Consider the following 26,462-nt stretch of genomic DNA (forward strand, 5'->3'; position numbering starts at 1 on the left):
GAAACCAATTTGAAATGATTCGACCTTTGTGACATGGTGCATTATCCTGCTGGAAGTAGCCATCAGAGGATGGGTACATGGTGGTCATAAAGGGATGGACATGGTCAGAAACAATGCTCAGGTAGGCCGTGGCATTTAAACGATGCCCAATTGGCACTAAGGGGCCTAAAGTGTGCCAAGAAAACATCCCCCACACCATTACACCACCACCACCAGCCTGCACAGTGGTAACAAGGCATGATGGATCCATGTTCTCATTCTGTTTACGCCAAATTCTGACTCTACCATCTGAATGTCTCAACAGAAATCGAGACTCATCAGACCAGGCAACATTTTTCCAGTCTTCAACTGTCCAATTTTGGTGAGCTTGTGCAAATTGTAGCCTCTTTTTCCTATTTGTAGTGGAGATGAGTGGTACCCGGTGGGGTCTTCTGCTGTTGTAGCCCATCCGCCTCAAGGTTGTACGTGTTGTGGCTTCACAAATGCTTTGCTGCATACCTCGGTTGTAACGAGTGGTTATTTCAGTCAAAGTTGCTCTTCTATCAGCTTGAATCAGTCGGCCCATTCTCCTCTGACCTCTAGCATCAACAAGGCATTTTCGCCCACAGGACTGCCGCATACTGGATGTTTTTCCCTTTTCACACCATTCTTTGTAAACCCTAGAAATGGTTGTGCATGAAAATCCCAGTAACAGAGCAGATTGTGAAATACTCAGACCGGCCCGTCTGGCACCAACAACCATGCCACGCTCAAAATTGCTTAAATCAACTTTCTTTCCCATTCAGACATTCAGTTTGGAGTTCAGGAGATTGTCTTGACCAGGAACACACCCCAAAAGGCATTGAAGCAACTGCCATGTGATTGGTTGGTTAGATAATTGCATTAATGAGAAATTGAACAGGTGTTCCTAATAATCCTTTAGGTGAGTGTATATACCATGATGCATAAAATATATAGTGAGTCACACACACACTATATACTGCAATACATACAATATATAGTGAGACACACACTATATACTGCAATGCATAGAATATATACTGAGATACACTAGATACTGAGATTAATACAATATATCCTGAGACACACACACTGTATAAATAAAACAATAAAATTAATAATATGTTCTATGGCACTACAATACATGAATGCACTCTGGGTTACAAATGCTTATGTGGAGAGCCTACGATGGGGGTGAATTGAGGGAGATGAATAAAGCTGCCCCCGCATCGAGCCATATTTTAGTGAGGAGCGCTGTACTTGTAGATACAGGGGTCTACCGCATTGTACGCCGCAGGGCCCGGAGACTGCACAAAAGGGAGAAAAATGGTCTGGTCACCTTTCTAGCTGATTGTATTTTCTGGATATCAAGCTAAATTAAGACACATACAACAGAGAGGTGCTTTATTGATTTCCATCCCTGAGTGATGCTACTAGTAATACTAGGTAACTGAACCTTGTGGACGCTCCTGAAACTCATGGAATAGGTCGGAGTAGATCTTGCAGTCACGGTGTTATGGCCCAGCACTGAGGGGTCCTACAAATTGGATGAAAGAAATAAAGGATTGGATCCATTTGATCTCACTTTACTAGTTAATAGCTGGAAATCTTATGGAAATCGTATTGAAAGGCAAGAAAGACAGGACAAATTCAAATAAACAATTTGTTTAGATGGAACTTGTATTCATTTTCTCACAAGAAATATGCAACAAATTGGTTTTGATGGTATCTGAACACTTTTTAAATAACAGCTCCCAGGCCATAACATGTTCTCAAAGACATCTCTTTATTGATTTGATATCAAGCAAACTAATGTGAAATTGAAATCAGCTTTTCAGAGCCATTTGCTTCAGCCTCTTTTGTTCACATAGCTTTTTTACTGTAATTAGTGATTATGATCTGTACTTATAACGATAATAATTACCTGGTGTTTGGTTATTGTTACATGTGTTGGGCAGTGAAGACAGAGTAGGCAGGGGCATGACGATATGTAGATCTGCTATGCTTTTCAGGTGCGTAATCGCCTACAAATAAGAAAAACACACAAAAAGATTTGTATATACTTTTAAGAACAATTGGAACAATGTAACTGGACTTCCTCAACAGGAATTCCTCAAAAGAATAATTCCCTTTGGAAGTAATTATTAAAAACATATACAAATATGGCGGGGGATCAATTCTGTTTTGAGGTTGTTTTGCATCAATGAGGGAATTTTTTTGCTAAAAAAATGAAATGTTTCCCTCTGCCAAGTTTGCAAGTTTGCATTCCAGCAAGACAATGATCCACAGCATACATCCCAATCTGCAAAAAAATGGTTAACGGCACACAAAATAAATGTTCTCAGTTGGCCATCTCAATCTCCAGACCTCAATCCAATAGAATGTTTGTGGTTTGAACTTAAGACAGTTCACAAGCGGACACCAATGCTTCTGAAAGACCTAGAGCAATACTGCCTGGGGTAAATGTCAAAAATCCCCTTAAACGTGCCACAACCTCATAGGACACTACATTTTTTATAATTTCATTTCATAATTACCACACAACTCCTGGATTAAATTCTATGGAGCAATGTCAATAACCTGGCCCTGGAGTCTTCGCGATGACTGGGTCTTTTAGATGGACACCGATCTTGCACCCAGGGATATCATGCCTTCCCATCCTTGTGATGTTTGCTGGGACTAGGTATATTGGACCTGGAGAACAGTCCTTAGGCCGACAGTGTGGAGTTCCAAAGCTGAAGGCAGTGGCCTGTTTTTTGGGGGGGATCGTGATTGACAGTTCCTATCGACCAACCCTATCGATCGTGGAATTCCACCCCTCGTCCATCCCTTGTCCACCTTGACCGACCTTGTCGACTGCTCAACCACGTCCGTCAACCTTCATGTTCTATCGACCTCTCAAGTAAGTCATCGCATCTTCCTGCTCTCGACCTCTGGACACCCACGTCGACCTCTCGGACCTCGACGTCAACAACCTCGACATAAACATCGAAGGGGGCATTCCACCGCTGTTCCGGGTGCCAGGACAAGCTACCCTTGGACGATGGACATGACCAATGCGTGCGCTGTCTGGGCGAGGAGTTTGCCCAGAAAGTACTGTCGAGTAAGGGGGCTGTGTACACTGCCCAGCGTTTATGAAAGCTACGCCCTGTAAGACAGCCAGGAACTCCCCGACAGCCAGCCGCTGCAGCAGAAGCTCCGCCCGCCGCTCTTCTGTGGGCTCGGCCCTACATGGTCCCCCAGCAAGTGTCTCTCTGAGAAGGCAAAACAGGCGGCGCTCATCTCCTCTCGAGCTTCTGCAGTCTACCTCTCCCTCTCCGCTCCTCACACATCCCTAGACGAAGGTCCTCAAGAGCGAGACACTCCCACTCCAGATCATCTAGACGCTTCACTCCGCAGACTCCTCCACGTTGCAGGATACCGGAAGCGGAAGGGATTGCCAAACAAGATTTCTGGCTCCCAGGTGTCTTTTATACAGGTAACGAACTGAGATTAGGAGCACTCTCTTAAAGGGAGTGCTCCTAATCTCAGCTCGTTACCTGTATAAAAGACACCTGTCCACAGAAGCAATCAATCAATCAGATTCCAAACTCTCCACCATGGCCAAGACCAAAGAGCTGTCCAAGGATGTCAGGGGCAAGATTGTAGACCTACACAAGGCTGGAATGGGCTACAAGACCATCACCAAGCAGCTTGGTGAGAAGGTGACAACAGTTGGTGCGATTATTCACAAACGGAAGAAAAACAAAATAACCAACCAACCCAGCCTCAACCCAGGCCACAACAGTCCAGTGGCTGGCTGCCTGAGTAGTGCCGCAGAAGCCAGCTGCAGGTGAGATTGAAAATCAGGCTCTCCGGCTGGAAGCCTAACGGTAAGGCAGACACCCAACAGACCCCTGTGAAGTGGCCAACAGACCGACTGGACTTGACCAATGGCAAGCCTGAACGACGATGACCCATGGATATGCCCTCCAATGCCACTCTGCCCCCCCCCTTCAGAGGGGTGCTGACCACTACTGTCGGATGTCCCGAAAGGGCTCAAGCTCTCTCTCAGGAGAACGCTGTGATGCGGGAGAAATGAACGATACGACTGGTGGCCGATAAAGACTCTCGAGCAGGCTTCTACTCGGAGTACTTCCTGGTGCCAAAGAAGGACAGAGGCTTCAGGCCCATTCTCGATCTGAGGGGCCTCAACATGTTTCTGAAGAAAAGACCCTTCCGCATGTTGACGGTGCAGTGTATCCTCCAGTCTGTCCGGCCGGGTTACTGGTTCACCTCAATAGACCTCAGGGACGCATACTTCCATGTCCCCATCCTTCTGGCGCACAGGAAATACCTGAGCTTCACCTTCCAGGGCCAAGCATCCGAGTTCAATGTGCTGCCGTTCAGCCTTTCGCTGGCACCCCACACATTCTTGAATTGCATGGACGCAGCCTTGGCCCCCCTCAGGACAAAGGGGATAAGGATCGTGAACTACCTATGCACAGAATCCAGGCTTCAGGCAGAGGAACATACAGTAGAGGTCATACATCACATGACTGCACTGGGTCTCGCAGTTCACATAGAGAAAAACTCCCTCGAACCAGCACAGATGGTGGATTTCTTGGGAATTAAGCTGGACTCTTAAAACATGCTTGCCTACCTGCCCACAGACAGAATCGAGTCGTTGGAGAAATGCCTGGCGTCATTCAGAAGGGCATCGACTCTCTGGCTGGTCAATTTTCAAAAACTGTTGGGACTGATGGCGGCAGCCTCGAACATTCTTCCCTTGGGCCTGCTGCACATGCACCCATTGCAATGCTGGTAAATGCCCACAAGCTACACCCAGTGAGACACAAACACCGACCACTGACAGTGACCTCAACGTACTGGTAGGCACTGTCCTGGTGGAGAAATCGTAACAATCTGCACCTTGGCTCCCCCCTCAGATGCCCACACAGACGGGAAGTCATCACCACAGATGCCTCTGGAACAGGCTGGGGCGCTGTCTGGAATGGGATGGGAGTCCAAGGAGTGTGGAATGGCCTCTGGTCAGCCGCACACATCAACAAACAGGAACTGCCAGCTCCCGCACCACTTTCGCCATGGTCTGGCAGGCAGACACATGCTGGTTCGGATGGACAACACATCAGTGGTGGCCTACATCAACCACCATGGAGGCCTACACTGCCCCAGACTACATCGTGTGGTGTGTAGACTTCTCCCATGGGCGCAAGACAATCTCCGGTTCATATGTGCAGTACACCTGCCGGGCGTGTCCAATACAGAGGCAGATATTCTCTCCAGGTGATGTCCGTACAGCTCAGAAAGGAGACTGAATCCTCAGGTGGTGGAGCAGATCTGGAGGAGGCTGGGATGAGCTCAGGTCAACCTCTTCGCTACCCAGGCAACGACCCACTGTCCTCTGTGGTTCTCCCTGGAGACAGGAGGCGGCTCCCTGGGTCTGGACGCCTTTGCTCACCCATGGCCGCAGGAACTGCTGTATGCCTTCCCCCCACTGCCACTTCTTCCACTGACACTGGAGAGGATTCGCCAGGAAGGAGCTCAAGTTCTCCTGATCGCCCCCCGGTGGCCGAGACAATTATGGTTCACGACGCTGGCACAGATGATCAGTGATTTTAATGAATAATTGGTCCATAGACCTGTTGAAGCCAGGGGACACTCAGGGCTTGACTTTCTTCTGCACTGGGGGGCAGGTTGGGCTGCTTTCAAGCAGTCTGACATTTACCTTGATCAGGGCAGCATATCTCTTACGCCCGCCAGTGGAGAAGCTGTCTGTGAACTGCACCGATCCATCAGATCTCCGCCTCCCACAGCCTCTGTTTCTTTGCCGGCGCAGCTCCACGCTGTACTTCTTGGCCTGCGCTCTGGAGTTCAGCAGCATGGGGTCACACTACACTACAGTGCATAATATCTTGCTGAACGCTTAATAAAAACTGCTTATAAAAAGGTAAGGTAAGTGTAAGCATAAATAAACGTTCAATCCATAAAGTGGCTCTGACTTTTTCTATTTTTATTTTGTACCATTTTCCACTTCCTCAGTACAAATCCAACAGTGTCTTTATTCCTCAGTTAGAGATGTGTTTTTGTTTAGAAAAGTTTTATTTACAAGACGTTTAAAACAGAAATGATAAAGACTTTGTTCTACATATATCAAGGTTATGTGGTCACATCACATTTTTACTTTGCAAATGCTGTCACGAACCACTGAATGTGACAGTCACTTGAGTTCTAGCATTTTAGATACAATACAGACATAGAGATAGCATAACCTACGGGACATTAGAACTGCACAGTGTATAGTGTTAGTTAAAGTGTGTCACCCTGGATAAAGGCATATATTAAATAAGAACAAGAAGAAGAAGAAGAAGAAGAAGAAGAAGAAGAAGAAGAAGAAGAAGAAGAAGAAGAAGAAGAACAACAACAACAACAACAAAACAGTGCATTGCAGTCCTTAAGTGGCTTTATTCTTACTGTGAATAATATGAGAGAATGATAGGTATGTTACCTAAACTGTAGCAATCTTGGGAAGTTTAACGCTCAATTTCTCAGGATCCCGCTACTTTTGTTCTTTCAAGTTGTTTGACAGCTTGTGAGGCAGACTGAGAAAGTAGGACTGATCACGACTGACTAGTTAACACGCTGTGTGAATCATGGCTTCTGTTCAAAGTGCAATAGACACACTCAGCACTACACTTTTTCATTATAACGTAGTGTGCTTACAGTCTAGTTCTGAGCATTAACTCACAAACGCGTTTTTCTTTCAAAGCCATTATATATAAAAAAAACAGCTCGAAGATACATATTTAGGCGGGGAAATCATTATAAATGTAAAGGATTTAAAACTTGTGAAATGTTTGTATTAACTGAAACTCATACCGAGACAAGACCATGAAATTATCAGCATTCAAATCGGCTGGGATGATTAAGCAAAATCTTCATGGTTTGTTCATGCAGGACAGTGTTTGGTTATTGCTTTGTTCCATCTGATTACATTTAAGTAACTTTTGTTTTTATATAAACCAGAATCTTGCAGTAGAGAGGAAAACAAACACCTAAATGTCATTTTTATATTCTGTTAATTTGTTTGTATAATGTAATGCTTTGCAAATACTTTAGAGATGTGTACACATATATATTTACAACACAAACTATATTATTGGACTGTTTTGCCATTGGGGAAATCTTAATTATGTATCTTAATTATTAGCCCTGGATATAAACTTAAATTATAAAAAACAAAAACAAAAACTTTACAACTCATGAATAATGTAAATCAAATAAATTCTGTTTCTTTCAAATTAGCAATGTTACAGTCCAGAGTTCAAATGTAATTACGCAGCAAAGACACAGTGAAACCAAATGTCAGCAGTATAATCCTTCATCTATTATCCAAAGAACGTGTCTGAACCCATAGGCACAGAATTATCAGGGCAGAGAAATGGTTAACATGTTATAGATCATGGTGTGACTAATTACACTCTCACGTATTGCTGTTGAAGCCTTCTGTCTGGCGTATAAACACCCCATTTCAATGTGTTTGTGGGAGTTCTGGGCTGCTGTGTGATACACAATGTTGTAATATCATATCATTTATGGCATGACAACTGCCTTCAAGTGCAGTAACTCAAAGACAATTTGACAACGTGCTTCATGTATTTAAAATCGCAGTCTCCTAGATCGATTTCTTAAAGTCATTTGTTGACACAGAAGAGTGGAAAGAATGTATTATGAGAAACAGAAGACAGTTGCATATAATGACCTATGTTCTGTATTGAATAACATTAGAGAGAATATTTTTTTTCCTTTCTCTGCTTACTGACCTCTATGTGATATGGGTGTTTTGCAACTTTCTATCAGCTTTAATATGATAGATATCATCATCACATCATCGAAAATGTACTTGTATTATTTTCTTTATATTGTCTCTATTGTTAATGGTTTCATGTTGTTAATTCTGTTTTATCTATAAAGCAAATCATTAGTTTGTATTTACCCCTTTCTGGTGGCTACTTTAATTATTAGTTAATTGGATTGTATACAGCTGTTGCCTGTTATTTCAATCAGATGCTGTTTTTAGGATGTTTAATCAGTTAAAACAGTAAAGGTTGTGGTTTGGGGGCATAGGTATTTGGTTAAGGATTTAAAACAATGACTATGCACTATGACAGCACTAATCAACACATCAAACACAATGACATCAGTAATAAACTCAGGCCTATGTTAATTATTATGCATGTGGTAAATCTATTTGTACAACTGTATTTTAACAAGGTGTAGTCACTTAAAACTGTGATAAAACTGTGACCTATTGTCTATCTGAAGATACAAAAACGTTCCTCCTACTCACATATTTAGTTATTTTCTTCACTTCATGTGAGAAGAGACCTCTGGCTAAACCTGTATTTATTTTTTTGTAATAAACTTGTTACTTCTTCATCGGCGTATCCTGAAAATTTATAAAACCACTACAGTACACATACAAAAGGACAGGATAAGTAACCACCATGATGTTTTCACCTATTGCATGTATTAAACACGGGGACAAAACACATTGAAGCAGCCATGTTATTTACCACAGCTAGCTGCTCTCATAATGTGGTATATATTATTTTGCAGATCCATTGTTATGCCATTAATGAAGGATATAATTTCCAAGGATAAACGCAATACCTAAAACCATGGGATTGAAACATCAGTTCATTAAGTGTCATGAATATTAATATTTCTTCTCTAGACCCTTTTAGTACATGTGAGTATAGCTCATACATTTAAGAGCAGGTTTTGGCATAAATAACTTTGGTAATTTGAGCCTATTTTTGCTTAACATTTACAGTTGGAAAAATGTGAAGTCCCTGTTTGCACTTGTTCTTTATTGCAGACATTTTGGCAGCTTAAACAAACTGACAAAATAAAAATAGTTTTATTCAAGCTCATATGTGCATTGCAATTTATTGTTTTCATAGTGCCAATGCCTGAAAGATATGGAATAATTGATTAAACTTAGGTCTGTGCTACTCTGCCTTTATTTTTTGTAATGCTCTCCCCAGATATTCTAAAAATCACTGTTTTGTGCCTCATATATTGAGACGGCGCTTATAAACACTATATATCTCTCCTTATAACAATCTATGAATTATTCCATATCTTTCATGCATTGGAGGTATGAGGCGGCACTTAGAAGAGTTACACTGGAGCACACTGGATACAGATTCAGTTCAAAATTGACGGTTATATTTTAAGAATATACTACTTGAGGCTCAGGAGCAATTTGTACCACAACTTAACAAATTGAGGACCAAAAAACACTGGCCAAAATGGTTTAATAGAAGTATGCAAAAAAATATAAAGAGAAAGAAAATGTTGTATAGCGAATGTAGTGCAATGGGATAGAGACTAAACAAAATACAAAGAATATGTTGAGGTGCAAAGAGATCTTAAGAAAGGGATCAGGAAATCAAAGAGGGGAATAGAAAGAAACATAGCTCTTGGAGCTAAAACTAATGCAAAGAGATTTTTTCAATATTACAACAGCAAGCAGTCAATAAAGGAGGAAGTGAAACAGATAAAGGGCAAAAATTGAAGTATCTTGGAAAACAAACAAGTGGCAAATGTTCTCAAATAGTATTTCACAGAGGTTTTTACAAAAGAAAAAATGGATAACATGCCACAGGTTAACAACCAGTCCAGTCAAACCCCAAGATCAGGATAAATGAGGAGGAGGTACTAAAGGGACTAGCAGAATTAAAAACAAACAAATCACCTGGGCCAGATGGTATATTTACAACAGTACTTAAATAAATTAGGGAAATTATTTATAGGCCGCTAACTCAAATATCCCAAATGATACTTAAAACAGGGGATGTGCCAACTGACTGGAAGACGGCAAATGTCATACCCATCCACAAGAAAGGGGACAAAACTGAGCCAGGAAATTACAGACCAATCAGTCTCACCAATCAGTGAACATGGGTTTAGATGAGGCAGATCATGTCTTAATAATCTATTAGAATTTTTTGAACACGCAACTGCAGCTGTAGATCACGTGAAAGCATATGATATGATATACTTAGATTTTCAAAAAGCATTTGATAAGGTTCCACACCAAAGACTGATCCTCAAATTGGAAGCTGTAGGCATTCAGGGTAATGTAAGTAGATGGATTATGAACTGGTTGATGTCTAGGAAACAGAGGGTGTCGATTAGAGGAGTCGCTTCTAACTGGAGTGAGGTTGTTAGTGGAGTTCCACAGGGATCAGTACTAGGGCCTTTGCTTTTTCTAATCTATATTAATGATCTGGACTCTGGGATAGTTAGCAAACTTGTCAAATTTGCCGATGATACTAAAATAAGTGACTCAGCAGATACAATCTTGGCAACACAGGCTATTCAAAGGGACTTAGATAATATTCAGTTGTGGGCCGACACCTGGCAGATGAAATTCAATGTAGACAAGTGCAAGGTAATACATGCAGATAACAAAAATGTCCACTATAATTACACTATGGGAGGAATAGTACCAGATGAAGTAACGCATGAGAAAGACCTAGGAGTCTATGTGGACTCCTCACTTTCTCCATCCAAACAATGTTGGGAAGCAATAAAAAAGGCAAACAGGATGTTAGGGTATATTGTCAAAAGTGTAGAATTGAGAACAAGGGCAGTGATGTTAAGACTGTACAATGCACTAGTTAGAGCTCATCTGGATACTGTGTGCAGTTCTGGGCTCCACACTTCAAGAAAGATATCGCTGCTCTAGAGGCAGTTCAGAGGAGAGCAACCAGACTTATTCCAGGTCTGAAGGGAAAGTCCTACTGAGAGACTGAGGGAACTGAACCTTTTCACCCTGGAACAGAGGAGACTACGTGGGGACTTGATCCAAGTCTTCAAAATCATGAAAGGCATCGACCACATCAAACCAGAGGAGCTTTTCCAGATCAGCAGGGACACACGCACCCGGGGACACAAATGGAAATTGGGCTTCAAGGCATTCAAAACGGAAAACAGGAGACACTTCTTTACACAGAGAGTCGTCACAATCTGGAATAAACTACCCAGCGATGTGGTAGAAGCTGAAAGTTTGGGAACATTTAAAAATAGACTGCATAGGATCCTTGGATCACTCAGTTACTAATGGACACCAAACGAGCACGATGGGTCAAATGGCCTTCTCTCATTTGTAAACTTCCTTATGTTCAAATTTTCATCCCCAGAAAAGCTCTTTGCTTACTATGTTTTAAATAATACACAAATCATAAGGGAAGATGAAAAACCATGTCTAGCTACTGGGATCCCTGAATGTTTTTTGTTGTTGTTGTTGTTTTATTTTATTATACAATTTGATTCATATAATTTTTCCATTACAGATATACAGGCCTCCCTCCATCTAAAAAAAAAAAAACATCCATCTTGCCAAAGAGTAGCAAAAACTAGGGAGTTAGACTGAATTCCAGTCAAGGGAGAGTCATCAGACACAACACTAAAATGTGCCGTCAGAGGTGATCAATCCAAGGCACTCCTGCAGAATTTGTGAAAAATGCAGTGCCAGAAAGAAGCTAGTTTTGGGCTCGACCAAAACATAAGAGAGAGAGTTACTGGAGCCTGTCTACACCTGTCACACACTGGATCAAGATCTGGCTTAATCCAGGACAACTTGACCTTAGACCAGTGAAGGCTGTGTAACATTGTTTGGTTATTATTAATAATTATGGTCTGTTTCTTTAAAATATTTTATAATTTGGAAGGATGAGTATTTGAAACATTTTCAAAGATAGCAAAAAATACTGTCTGCCTACTCGCATTGTTATCTGTACATTACGGGTAGAAGGTGAATTTTATAAGTGTTTAGTATTGGAAAATGGCAAAGAAAGTGTAGATATGAATGCGTTTTATAGGAAAGAGCATATTGTAAAAGTGTTTTCAGAAAATATGGCAAAGAAACATCTAGCAACTCTGAACAAAATATTGCCTCATATAAAAAAGGTGCAAGTACTGTGTTTTTGTTTTGATTTTTATTACTGTTTTTGTATTGAGTACATGTGTCTGTGAAAGCTATAAATATAGAAAAATACATACAACTGTGGGATTCTATTTCAAACAAAAGATGTATTTGAGTTAAACCGTCGCTTTTTTTTTCTCTCTCTCTCGCTCTCTCTCCCAGGAGCTTGTGTGACATCTGAGATAGCTCCTATGTAAAACAGCAAGAAATACCAGGAATAAAATGCTGCTTATTTCTCAGGAGACAGTTTTGATACAAGGGAGACATAAAGTAGGCCTCGCTTACATCTGATTTCACTCGTTTCTGCTTGGAGCGAGGAATGGGAACTATTCCAGTGGTATTTAGACATATTGTCTTTCCTCTGGGATTGTTGCAATTGTTCATTCTCAAAACGTAATTGTAAAAGGCACTGACAGTTACAACAAGCTATGGATCTTTAAGTTTCATTAGGGGGACTACAGAGACTCTTTCTGAAACAGAATGTGATTTTAAATTTCCCTTTAAAGATTTACATTTAAATTATGTATAACACCTTTGCTAAATTCCACATTGTCGCATAATTATGTGGCACAGAAATATGATTAATAACAGATGTAGGCTCATAACATATTTGTTTTGTTAAATATTAATTTGTATTATTTATAAGAGCAAAAGAAAATTAACAAATGGGAGGAGTTCATTCAGTCCATCTTGCTCATTTGATTGCTTATGTTTTGGTGTTTGCAGTTATTAATATATTTAACTCAATATTGATCTGCTTTAAGTAATAATACATTGTGTATAAAACCTAATGTGCAAGTTATCTACTGATGAGATTATTTACAAGTATCAACTGGCAGGAATAAGGGATAGCTGACCAGTATTACCCATATGCTGTGTGTAATAGAGCTCAAAGTGTATAATAGTCCCATCCGCTCTTGGCTGAGCGTTCAAACTCCTGTGTTTCCCCCAGGGGACCGTTGAGGCTGTGCAGATCAGGTGCTCAGGTGTGTCTGAGGTTGCAGTTTGAATCCCAGAGGGTGTACCTTTCCAGTAAACCTTAGAAAGGATGTACTGCTTAATTTACAAAATACTGTACATTGTTACCGTTTAAGGACAACATTAGTATCCCATACTGTCTCATAGTGTCCTACTGACTTTGAAGCCCTCTCACATTTTGGTCAGAGATGCAGGTATTCATATATCATAAAAATGCATTACAATCATTAGCCCCCTCCATCCCATGCTCATTCAATAGCTAGAATGCATCGATACTTTAATAACAACAAAAATGTTTGCTGTTCTTTTGATACAGTGCATCGCTTTTACTAAAATCAGACCACTTGTAATGAGCATTGTTATATTCTGAGGCCTTCTGTTCCCAAAAATACTTTTGATATCCAGGCTAAATGGGGGCGGCTTTGGACCTTTGAAATCTCTGCTGCATCCATGGTGAGAGATACAAAACTTTTTTAAAGGAGTCTTTTGTTTGCTGCATTAAAAAATCAACAAAGGAGGAATTGTTTTGATTTTTGGCTGTCAGATTTGGGAGGCTTCAATGGTGCATTTTCAATTGGTAGTAAACAAGTACAATTTGCAACATAATAGTATAGATAACTTGTTGTCCTTTCTATTATGTATTCTGCTTTTTCTACTATTAGTAAGTACAATAATAATCATTTCCATTTATTTGCAGCAAAATCACTAACACTTACAATGTATTGTACTCTGCACTTTATCTTTAACTCGTGGCCCGTGGTTATTATTTTCCATGCATGTAAATCCATTAGTTGTAATGCATTTCCTCATAAATGTTTTAATATCTTATAAAGGCATGAACTACCGCACCATTTATTGCAAGATGACTTTAATAAACTGACAGCAAAAGGCTTTCTCTTGTTGCAGTAACATATGCTCATGCACTGGTTTATGTCTAGTTCTAATCTCCTGTAACATTGTTATAAAGGCATTCACCAACTTCTTATTCTGTGATTTGTTTAATTTAATCAATACTGGTCATTTAACTATACTTACGTATCAATGATATCTTTTCAGAGCTTGTTGAACACTGATTCAGCCTGGAGAAAACTGTGAAAATGCCAGCTTATTAAGTCAAGACTTAACTGTCACTCCATTGATTACCTCCAAAATATATTTTTAGTATCAGTTTTTATGTATTTATTTATAGTGACATTCAAGAGGAAGGGGAATCAAAATGGCCTAGTCTTCTTTATTCACACTGGTGTACCTCAGATGTGTGTATTCTGAATTAAGCAGCAACTAGACTCTGGTGTGTTGTCTATTGAAAGCCCTCTCTCCTTGACCTTGAAGACATGTTGAGGTTCATCAATTGCAGTGCACATGAATGGGCACATTGTAGGTTCCTAACCATGCAGAAGACCATTTAAAAAGACTGACATGTACAAATGCCGTCAATACCTCGGGGTTGGAGAGTGTACGCTAATAGCATCCTGGCTCACTCCCGTCTTTCTGCTATGATGAGAAATCTTGTGTGGCAGCATTGCAGCTGTCTATTCAATCGCTTCAGGAGAGCAGTGACCTTGATCTGTTTTTCTACATTGTAAAGGTAGTGTCTGGGTTGACCTGACTCATATGCAAGAATTGAACATTACTATGAAATTATATAATAAAACAAACAGGTCACAAGCAATAGTGACCTTAAAGCCAAAAAGCACAACTATACTACCCATTTTGTTTAAATGAGGAGGGGCACCTCAGCTCTCACTCCCAGGTTTCCCCACACAAACTTTGGCACAGACACTGGAGCACCCACAATGGACATACAGGTAAGTAACAGGAAACTTTGTCAGTCAAATGAATCACAGCAAGCAGAGCACATAGGATTATATGCACTGTATCAACATACAGCGGCTATTGCCACATTACTAAAACCACCTTTAATCGTTCGGGCATGAAAATACCTAAACCTGCATAGAATAAAATAGAAAAAGGAAAGAAAGAAAAAAAAGAACCAAGGAAAGCTCTAAAATACTAAAACTTAAATTATTTGTAACTGCCATAGCCTATAGTAAAAATAATAATAATAAAAACAAAAAAGTCATCATGAACAAGTTAAGCTTTTTTTTTTTTTGTGTGCTGTCCAAAGTCCTGGTCTCTCTGCATAGATCTGCAGATGTGTATGGTTTCTCAGATGTCATAACTAATAACAATCAGTGATTTGTAACTCTTGTTTAGTTATGTGTCCATATAAACTGGCAACACTGTATGAAAAAACAAATAATTCTGTTTTCTGTAGCATTCTCAGCAGTTGGGAAATGTGACAGATTTAAGGCCAGACCAAATTAAAATTTTCCCTACCTACCAGACAAGAATTCTTCCTTCCTCCTAATACGAACCTGCCATCATTATAATAATACTAATAATTTATTGAATTTGTTATTGGAGAGTGGGTTGAATTTGTAATAGTTTTTAATCTGAAACCAGATACAAGCAGATTGGGAATGTATTCTTTTCATTCTACCTTCCTCACTTAAGATGTGTCTCCTTTATGTATCTATTTTTATGTATTTAGATTGAAAGCAACTGCTACCTGGGAAATGGAAAGAAAACATACACTTTATTTTATCAAATTGTCTTCTGAAGGAGGTAGATGGTTAACACAGTGAATGGTAGAAACGCACATGTTTTCACTAAGGATCATCCTGGGAAGAGCACATTCTCAAGGGACACAGGTCTCCAAGGAGCTGAAAAGACAGGCACCTTACCATAACAATTGCATTCCACAGATTCCTGTTTTTCCACGGGAAAAACATTTCAGAACAACCTAAGGTGGTCCTCAATGCTTATTGTTTGTGATGTCTAAAACTCCTTCCAGCTCCATCCAATATCTGATTGTAAATGATGCTCTCCTCCTCCAGGCGTTTAATGTAATTTCACCACCGGCTTTATTTGTCAAGTCAACTGCAAAATTCAAAACTGATGCACGTTGTTGAGGTGTTCTGCAATCAAGGAGATATGATCAATGATATACATAGTATTATAAGATCATGTCCCCTCCATCACAGCAGATTGGCAAAATCACAAATAAATGAATGCGTTATACACATGTCCACTTCTACTTCAGCCAATGCAGAGGTTAACATGCAAGTTTCTAGTTTCCCCAAAATTGCCTAATTGATTGCATAAAATTGGCTAAGAAATAAATAGCTAAGATCAGACAAAATACTGAATTAAACGAAGGATGTAGCCTATGACCTGATGACAGTTAAAAGTATAATAGCATAAGACTTGACATGTAAATGCCCCTCTTGAAAATAATTACAGCGAGCATTTCTACTTGAGCAATTATTACAATAACAAATTGTATCAGAATTGTGCAATAAGTTGTATTAAAATATTTGATGATGTGGTGTGGATGATTACGTATGGATATTGCTGTACTACTACTGATGATAAAAAGAATGATGATCCTAATAATAAGTATTGTTATTCTTACTGTTTGCATTCAAAAGCACCTTAATTTTGCACTCTTGCGCACTTAAGACAACCTCCTTCGTTGGAATTTCTCAGTTCCCACAAGGAGGAGCTTCCCTGTGTGTATCTCCATGCTACACCACAATCTGCAGACACAGGCACGGCTGCATCCTGGTCGCTGTAGTTCCCACACCCTTCACTCCGTGTGTGGATTGAAGCCAATACACCTGGAAAGCAGCTCCCGTACGTGCTTCTTTCCTGTGCTCACTTTAAGTACGTGTTACTGCGACGCCAAAGAGATCCGTCTCCCCCAACACGCAAAGGCCTGAGAGGTTGTAGTTTCTGTAAAGTCGCTCACCTGGGCCAACTTTAACAACTTTAACACCCCCCCCCCCCCACACACACTGGAACTACAGATCCCAGAAGGCAGCGCGGCCGGCGTATTCCCTCGGTTTCCCCCGCCTCCCTCTCCCAGGGAAAGAGTTGCGAGAGCGAAGCCGTCAATCAAGCCGCCGACCCAGGGAGTGCGAGTGAAACTGGGAGGAAGGTCGGAGGGGGGGAAACCGAGAAACCAAACAATCCGGGTGAAATCGCAGCACAGCCGGGTGGGGGGGAGGACATAACCGCCGGGAGAAACTCCGGGAAAGCAGCCTCCCGATTGGGAAGAGAGGCGGCGGCGGCGGCGGGGGGGGGAGAGGTCCGAGCTGCGCCGAGAGCGCAAACCCAGCCAGCCGTCTCCCTGCACGTCAAACTTGGCGAGTTTCGCAGTTTGTTTGGGAAGAGAGAGAGAGAGAGAGAGAGAGAGAGAGAGGAGGGGAAAACACGCCAGAGTGGACGGATTACCTCGGTGGGAAAGCGGAGAGAGAAAGTTTTCTGCTTTTCGTGTCGTCTTCGCTGACACCGATCGAGTGGTTGCGGCTGCACCTCTTCCCACAGCCGCCACCGAAAACCCGACGCCGCGTCTGGTTCTCCGGGAGTCGTGCGGCGGCGGGGACCCGGACCAGAGGGAGGGAGTGTCGGTGTCCTGTCTGGGCTCTCTCCTCGCCGGATTGATCCCCAGGCCGATGTAAACGCGTGTGATCCGGTGTGCGTCGGGGGAAACTTGAATAGAGTGAGTGTGTCTCCGCGCAGTCAGCGTGATCGCCCCCAACGCACCCAAACCACGGCCAGGAAAAAGAGCGACAAGATGAGCGGGGGAGAGGTCGTGTGCTCCGGCTGGCTGAGAAAGTCTCCGCCTGAGAAGAAGTTGAGACGTTACGTAAGTCCAACCTGTATTGGTCTTCCCTTTGTATGTACGTGTAAAAAAAAAAAAAAATGCATGCACTTTATCAGGTGCAAGTTGGTTTCTGTGTGCGCAGTTGAGAAGTTTGAACGCATGGATGCCTGTCTTTTGGCTTTTCTTTCCTGTCACTGATTTGCGGATGAAGTGTATATAATAAAACGTGCTGCTGCTGTGTGTCTGACAGTTTGTGCATGGGGGGCTGGACGTGCATTAGATCAGGCTGGGGAAATGCTCTTACTTTTTAGCCATGCCCACGATAAATAGTTTTTGCGACTGTTTGTTGCATGTACAACCGTGGAAGAGATGCAACTGCAAAGTCCTAGTTGTTGTTTAGGACTCGGGGGGGATTAGATCTTAAAATGCAATGGGTTTTTGGTTCATGCATTTTGTATTGCTCCTTCTACCTCCTTATCGATTGGATGCTTTCCCATTGCCATCCCATGTGTTTATGTACACTGGCGATTGCAGCAATGCATGGGATTTGTGATTTAAAGAACATCCGAGTAATGAAGATGTCAATTACAATATTTGAATACAGGGCAGCCTTTTTCGCCAGTTTGATGTCAGGTTGTTGTCCTCTCTTCTGTCTTAGCTTTTATTCTGTAGATTATTGTAGTAATGTATCCGCTGCAGTGACGTGCACTTACTCGCTCACTACTACTGACCTGTTGAGCTGCGATTGCTTGTGCACAGCAATTCAGCTGTTTATTAGTGTTTGTAATCATTGCACACGTTTATGGTGGCTAGTTTAATATCTGTGTATGCATGTTTACATACACAGATGAGGTCATGTCCCGTGTTGCATTGTAAACATGTTCATATCTGCAAAGTAATTCTTTATAATCTGAATAGAAACTACAGGGAATTATGGTGCTTGAGTGTTTTCATTAGTGTAAGCAAAGAGGCTTAGGTTACAACATTTGGTTAAGCTAACACATTTTCTGGCTGTACCTTTACATTTCATAATACAACAGCAGCAGCAGCAGCAGCAGCAACACAAAACTCTTGCTGACTTGAAAAACTTGGCTTGGGAAAAAGACCTCTGTTTGAGACATCGATGCATTTCTATGATTTGTGTCTTAGGTTATTCTTATTGCTGTGGAGATTAGTACTTTCTATTAGAAAACATTGAAGAATAGTTCAATAGTTCAGATAATGAGTCTAATGTCAGTGAATGTTACTAGACACATAGCATTACACAGCTGCAGGTATTTTTAGGCCAGTATGCAATTAAGGAATATCTAATAATAAGTATTAAGAGGAAGAAAAACTCATATCTTACCTAGAAATATATGCTTTTAAATTGATAACATTGGAGAACTAGCCTACATATTGGTTTTATCTACTGTGGTTTAGCTTAGGGCCAGCTGATTTTCCTATTTTCCTTGACATGATTAATGTCCCTGTATAATGCACTTAGCTCTTCATTGAAGGATGTTGAAATACCTCTCTTGAAATTATTTTCCTACTTCCTCAATTCAGATCATATCAATCTGCTATTTTAACCCTGAAAGATGGGCTCTTGATTGGGGCATACAAGGGTTAAGCAACACACACACACACACACACACACACACACACACACACACACACACACACACACACACACACACACTTCTTTAATATAATTCACATAGATCTTTCCCATCACAATCAGCAAATTATTAGCATGTAACATTGCTTCATCAGCTGGGTTTAACACATACACTGTTCATTAACCAAAGCTTAATTAACCAAGAGATGTTTTCAGTCTGAATTTGGAAAGTCTTTCTATGTTCAACGTGGACACTTAGTCAAACATGGGTTGAATGGGTGAGAGATACCAAAGACCTTAGATGACAGCAAGTGATTTCTGTCTTAGTGACAAGGAAAGCATTGCATCAAGCTATTAAAGTTGGCAGGAGTGGCACCGTAATGTAGAAGCTGTCACGCTGCTGTCGGGTTGGTCAGCTCTGATTGACAATCTCTACCTGTATTGTGGGAATAGAAGGGAAGCTTTTAATATTCCCCCGCAGGACCCTAGAGTACTTCAGTCTGCTAATGTTGATGGGACACAACATTTCTGAAATGCATGCCTGCAAGTGCTTTATTTTTACTGACAGTACAAGTGTTGAATGCTGTGTTTTGGCACAGTTTTAGTGTGTTATTTCTATGATCAAGACTATTGTGCAATAGGGGTCCAAGACAGCATTTTCTGTGCAATAATGCATTCCAACTTGTATTTATTTAAAGTCAGAAATGATGAATGTGGCTAAGCCTATTTTCTCATTGGTCTATACTGAAAAGGGAATTTTAAAATGGATGTCACTATCTTGTGTTTGAAGGAGGAATATTTGAAGCTCTGATGGGTATAATCTTCAGCTGGTAAACTAGAATTAATAAGGAAGTGCTCTGACAAAAGTGTCATCTGAAAATAAAAACCCACATACCTGGCCAGTTCATGACCTGAGCTTTTTTTCATGACTCCTAATCTGTAATGAAATCAGCAATTGTAACTTGTATTTTTATCTCAATAGAAAGCAAACCACACTTTGGATTATTCTGTTTTTGTTGTGCTTGTGACATTATTTAACAAAATATTATTATTTTTTTGAATAACATTTAATTATGTTCTTAAGCTTCAGCAAGTATCATTCTTCTATCTTCAGTCTCCGAACGATTTTCTCCAATTTGCTTTAAATTTGCAATTTCTGATTTAGACTTTTCACTGCACACTAATATCAATTGACACTAATTGATGGTAGTGAAGCTGCTACATGTTTTAGACGGAACAGCATTGGCAAACAACTGAAGTCTGAACACTAACTTATCTACCTATTCTGGAGCCTTGTCCTTTTGTTGTCATGTTTTATTAGAGATCTCATCCAAGATTTGATCTTTGCACTGCAAGGTCTGAGTGAAGGCAGGTTTTTAAGGATTGCATAATCTCCAAGATTGTTCTGTGGCTGGTATGCAAAACAGAGTTCACTATCTTTAGATCGCGGTTCTATATTAAAATGGAGAGTTTCATCCAGATCCAGAGCGAGTCAGACTGTTAAATGTCTGTGATGCTGTATAACCATAGAGTTGTCCTTGGGGCCTCGCAGTTCAGTCCTTATCACCACCTTAGACTGGGGGGATAATAAAAGGATCAGAAGCCTGTTGCGTTGTGTAACTGATCATAATGTATTACAGGAATTGGCTTAAGGAAGTTCAGTTGGATGTTCATTAAGGAGTCTGTTCATTGTTGTGTTTGATCTGCAGATTACAGAAGAGAGTGGATAATCCATTATTGAGGGACAAATCACTCTTTTATATCACAGTGCACCGATGGGTGCAAATAGACACTGCGTACACATACAAACACCAAGGTGCTCGTCTATATCTTATTCGTAGTGGTGTGCTGGACGATTATTGAATCAATTTGTAATTCGATTTTTCGTTTTCATTGATTTTAATTGTATTTTTGTAATTTAATAATGGTACCCTTACTAGATGATAGTCTATAATAACTAATTTTTCATTTTGGTATCTCATGTTCATATTTTCTATTCCAGTGGCTTGTATTAACTTATCATACAAAACCATGATATTCATGAACGTTTAAATTTGATATATATTAATCAGAAAATTGTTTCTCTTTGTTCAATTTTATTTCAAGAATGGAATAATACTCCCAGTTTCTTTTAGCAGTTTGATGCTTTTCTTGTATTACAAGATGCAGGCTGTAACTGTAACACATTTTGTATCAATGTGTTACTCCCTTAATACATTGTTGATATGTATTTATTGCATTATAGTGCTATTGTGTAATTACAATTGTGCCATGTAATTGCACTGAACTTGGCCCACTGATTAATTTAAGTTGCCCACCACTACTATAACTCCATGCATTACAATAAGGCAACACACATTAAATTCTTACAAAATTACAGCTTTATATACCTGTAAAACACGAGGTAATAATGAAACAAATCTTGTCGCATACCTTCTAGGAATGTGTAAATGTAAAGAAAATGAAAGCAGACATTGGCTTAAAGGTATATTTAGTATTCCTTTGCCAAAGAGAACAAGTATTGTTATGGAAATTGTTTGTTGAAAACTGCTCATATTATAAAACTAAACATTCGATTAATTACCCCCAGCTCGAGTTATTTGAAAAACAAAGTCTTTATACTTGTTTTACTAGTTTCCAAGAAAAGAAGGGCAGTTTAATGATATTGGTGTTAAGTTTAGGAGTAAAGGCTTTAAAGTTTTATACATGAGAGAACAAAATCACATTGGAGACCAGTTCAGTATATTTTTTAAATATATGTGTTGTACCATGTATTGATTCTCTCTAATCAAACTGGGTTTCAAATGCATTTTTAAATACATTTAAGATTGTATACACCATGTTCAACAAGGTGGGATCTTCCTATCACACCTGTAGCAATTAAATTCTGTTAGTCATATCACAGTATTCACAACCTTTCAAAGTGAAAGATTTTAAGTTGTTGAAAAGATCTTGAACAGGTGAGTTTCATTGTGATAACTGGCAGAACTCTGAGTAGACCTCACTTGAATAAATACGTGTACTCGAAGATCATTTGCAAATACATTTCAACCCAATTCTGCCTGATCTGCACACACAAAAATGCAAAGAGATCAAAAGGAAAATGATTTGTGTAGTAATATAGGCCTATTTGTTCAAAAGAGGTTATCCAACTCTTTTTGAAATGTCAGAGACTGGCAATACGTAAATGATAACCGCAGAAAAAACATAAACACTTTGCTTGTTTGCTTAACTCTTAATGCAGTTCGTCATAGCTTTAGCTGTGTGTAATTCAGCACAGTACAGCTATTGTGGAATCGACAAGAAAATCCTAAGGGGTATATGGGCAAGAGTTTGCAAACTGTAGTGCCAAATGCCCGAAGCATACTTGCAAAATATCACATGAAATTTAAGGCAGAATGGTTTGAATTAATCACTTTATTGGTTACTTAAGTCTGTGTCATGTTGCGCTGTCCTGTCAATGACTGAAGGTCAGCGAAAACTATGAATTCTGCAAACCTAGGCCTCATTGTGTTTAGTGCATGCTAATAAATCTAAAACAAAGCAAAATACAATTAGTTTATGTGCTTCTAAAACATTTTTTTTTTAAAGTCTCTAAAGCAAATCAATTTAACTTGAGTGTTAGTTATTCTATAGTAATATTGTTCCATAATCCATTTCTTATTATTCATCATTGTCATGCCTCTGATCATTTTATATACTGACATATGATTTAGTTTTTCTTTCTTACTGCATCCTTTATTACTGGTCTGTCAATGGAGGAAAGGTGTGTTGGTGTGGGCAAATTATTCAGTTCCTGGAACACTGAGTCTATGTAATCTGTTAGGATTATTACATGTATTTTGGTACATGTTGTGCTAGATATGAGGTTCAGATCTTATCAGACTACTCAAATAAGAAAAGAACAACAACAGCAGCAACTTGCTGAAAGTTGATTAATTTCTCATACAGTATAGCCAGCCTTTTTATATTTTGAAAAGACAACTGAGTATTTCAGTTCTGTCTTGGTTGTCGGGCACTATGTTCATTTTAGTGCATGGCTGCCAGCCATATACTAAGAATAAAAACAATAATACTGATTTGTATCCATGGATTCGTATTCTTTTAAAACTAAACACCTCAGTTTCCAGTGGAAAATGCTACTCTGTGGAAGTGCATCATTCAGAATAAGACTTTTTTTTTTTTTTTTGGGTTAGTTACTTCCAACTGTAATTGTTTTTTTTTTTTTTTTTTTTACTGTGTCTGCAGTCTGTGAAAATAATAATTACTTAATTTGGGGACAAAGCAATGAATTAATCCATGGAACGTTTCCACAAATGATGTTTGACCAAAAGGGGAGAGCTGCTCTATATCATTCATCAGTTTGAACAGAACAGAAAAGGGTCCTTTGTAAACTTGCATCATCTTCCGATCCTACAGAAATTGAAAAAAACACGATTGTACAAGGATATCGGCTGAATTTTATATGGATATAGATATTCACATACAGTGACTTTAAAATAGTCTACACCCCCTTTCAAAATGTTCACCTTTTAGTTGCCTTTCAACCTGCAATTAGTTCTACCCTACAACTTCCAAATGAAAAAATATATTCTAGAAATGTTATTAAAAATAAAATCCAATAGATTGGTTGCATAAGTGTCCACCTTCTTTGTAATAGCAATCTTACTTTTGTGTGCATGTGACATTCCTTTTTGGATTATGTATATTGTATTATAATTGACAGGTAGAAGAAGTGTGTTTGAGCATTAATTTAAAAGAATCGAATGTCTGCAAGTCCTTTCCGCTGATCGGCTTTCGAAGATATGTCTCAGTGTTGATTGGCTATCAGCTGTACAGAAGATTAAATGCCTTTCGGTGAGAATGGAATTTTAAGTGTTCTACCATTGTTGTCAATGGGATTTTTGGCGCTTTCTATCGATTGTAAATCAAAAATAATCGATCATATCCGTACAAAGAGCACAAGCTCAACACTAGGTATCATGGTGAACCACTGTATGAGTTTTAGACAATGTAGTGCTGTATGAGAAGATAGTGTTTGGTCGAATAGAATAATAATAATAAAGATCTTGCAAGAGAACAAGCCCTGTGAGTCATGTTCCCACATGCAGACTAATTAGCTCAGGTGTAACCAGTCCCCTTCAAAATCACACAGCAAGTTAAGTGGCCTCCACCTGTGTTAAACTGTAGGAATTCACATGATTTCAGGATACATTCTTTTCCTGTAGGTTCCCTCTGCTCGGTAGAGCATTTCAAAACAAAGTCTCAACCATGAGCTCCAAGGAGCTTTCATAAGAACTCCAGGGCAAAATTGTTGAAAGGATCAGGGGATGGGTTTAAAAAAATATCAAGGGTCTTAAATATCCCTTTGAGCACGGTCCAGATGATTATTAAGAAGTGTGCATGACACCACCAGGACCCTGCCTAGATCATCCAAACTAGATGATGGAGCAAGAAGGAGACTGATCAGAGACTTATCCAATTATGATATTTCAGTTTTGTGTTTTTAATATCAGCATTTGAGAGAATTACATTAGGTGCTGATCATACATGCATACATACCTTCACATATGCATGTCATGCACATGCATACAGTGGCATTTGTATATCAAAACATATACAAATTAAAGACAACATAAATCACTTTGTTTAGACTGCACTGGAATAAAAAAGTTAGTTGACACACATTTGATAATGAAAATCTCACACTCCACATATGTCACCTTGCATCCATACATACAAACCGCATGCTGTTTGTATGTATAGCATAGTATGTGTAGCAAACCTGATCGCTTTTGACATCTACCATTAATTTGTAAGTTATAAATTTGAAGGTGTGAGTGGCTTAATACACTAATTCCCAAAAATCATAATTTTAGTGACTGTCACTTTAAGAGACACTGACTTCATTTTCCTAATAAGTCAGTGCTGCTTTGGAGTAGTCAAAGGGTAGAATAGCACAGGATTCTATTTTCGCTTGGATTACTTTTGCAATTTCTTCTTACATTGATATTTATGAGGTGAACAGTCTGCAGTTGTGTTGAACCTTGACACATCCCTGCAGTTTGAAAGAATAAAGTTTATTACCCATGACCTAAACAGTATCCAGATACATTTTGTCATTCCCGACTGGAGTGGAAATAGTGTGCCCACAAATGTAGGTCATACTGTACAAGTACAAAGTAATGCAAAGCATTATTCTTTTCCTTCTTTCTAGAAGAATGAAATTTTGCGAGCGATCCGAGTAATGCTCTTAAATGGTGAACAGAAGGCTCTGACAAACTAATTTTGCTGTGATTTTGTATTAACTAGGTTTTCTTGCAGTTACACAAGCTGCTGGATTTGTTAATGAGTTATTACCTGTAGAAGAAAAACAGGAAATAAAACAGTAACTGTACATTTCTTAAACCTGAATTTTAAATATATACAGTACTGTGCAAAAGTTTTAGGCAGGTGTGAAAAAATGTTGTAAATTAATAATGCTTAAAAAAATACACGTTATTAGATTATATTTATCAATTATCAAGAAGAAAAATCTAAATCAAATCCATATTTGGTGTGACCACCCTTTGCCTTCAAAACAGCACCAATTCTTCTAGGTACACTTGCACAAAGTCAGGGATTTTGTAGGCATATAGTCAGGTGTGTGATTAAACAATTATACCAAACAGATGCTAATGATCATCAATTCAATATGTAGGTTGAAACACAAGCATTAACTGAAACAGAAACCACTGTGTAGGAGGAATAAAACTGGGTGAGGGACAGCCAAACTCAGCTAACAAGTTTACTGTCAAAAGTCATACACCATGGCAAGGCTGAGCCCAGCAACAAGACACAAGGTAGTTATACTGCATCAGCAAGGTCTCTCCCAGGCAGACATTTCAAGGCAGACAGGGGTTTCCAGATGTGCTGTTGAAGCTCTTTTGAAGAAGCACAAAGAAACGGGCAACGCTGAGGACCGCAGACACAGTGGTCGGCCAAGGAAACTTACAGCAGGAGATGAAAGACGCATCATGCTGACTTCCCTTCACAATCGGATGTCCAGCAGTGCCATCAGCTCAGAATTGGCAGAAAACAGTGGGACCCTGGTACACCCATTTACTGTCCGGAGAAGTCTGGTCAGAAGTGGCCTTCATGGAAGACTTGCGGACAAAGAGCCATACTTCCGACGTGGGAACAAGGCCAAATACACAGGAACTGGGGTGCAGAAA

The 26,462-nt window shown here is 39.8% G+C and overlaps 1 protein-coding gene and 1 long non-coding RNA gene across 7 annotated transcripts in view; one reads left to right on the forward strand and one right to left on the reverse strand.

The window, feature by feature from the left end:
* Positions 1 to 698: 698 nt before the first annotated feature.
* On the reverse strand, positions 699 to 17,365 carry LOC136764390 (uncharacterized). 2 transcript variants are annotated; one of them, XR_010821185.1, is made up of 4 exons: positions 17,276 to 17,365; positions 1,925 to 2,024; positions 1,457 to 1,537; positions 699 to 1,307 (listed from the first exon to the last, which is right to left on the reverse strand). It is a non-coding gene; the product is annotated as an uncharacterized LOC136764390 (long non-coding RNA). The 2 variants fall into 2 exon arrangements; XR_010821184.1 differs by having other exon boundaries at positions 699 to 1,537.
* The window catches only part of gab1 (GRB2-associated binding protein 1), an 80,281-nt gene continuing 70,766 nt past the window's right edge, over positions 16,948 to 26,462 (forward strand). Inside the window, exon 1 of one of the 5 annotated variants that reach the window (XM_066718406.1) lies at positions 16,948 to 17,690. In XM_066718406.1, the coding sequence (XP_066574503.1) occupies positions 17,619 to 17,690 (72 nt within the window). In that variant the 5' untranslated portion in view covers positions 16,948 to 17,618. The remainder of the gene's footprint in view (positions 17,691 to 26,462) is intronic. The other 4 variants (XM_066718409.1, XM_066718405.1, XM_066718410.1 and 1 more) reach the window with 4 other exon arrangements.

This window comes from Amia ocellicauda, chromosome 12 (assembly GCF_036373705.1).
Source record: "Amia ocellicauda isolate fAmiCal2 chromosome 12, fAmiCal2.hap1, whole genome shotgun sequence".
In the NCBI taxonomy this organism is placed as follows: Eukaryota; Metazoa; Chordata; class Actinopteri; order Amiiformes; family Amiidae; genus Amia; species Amia ocellicauda.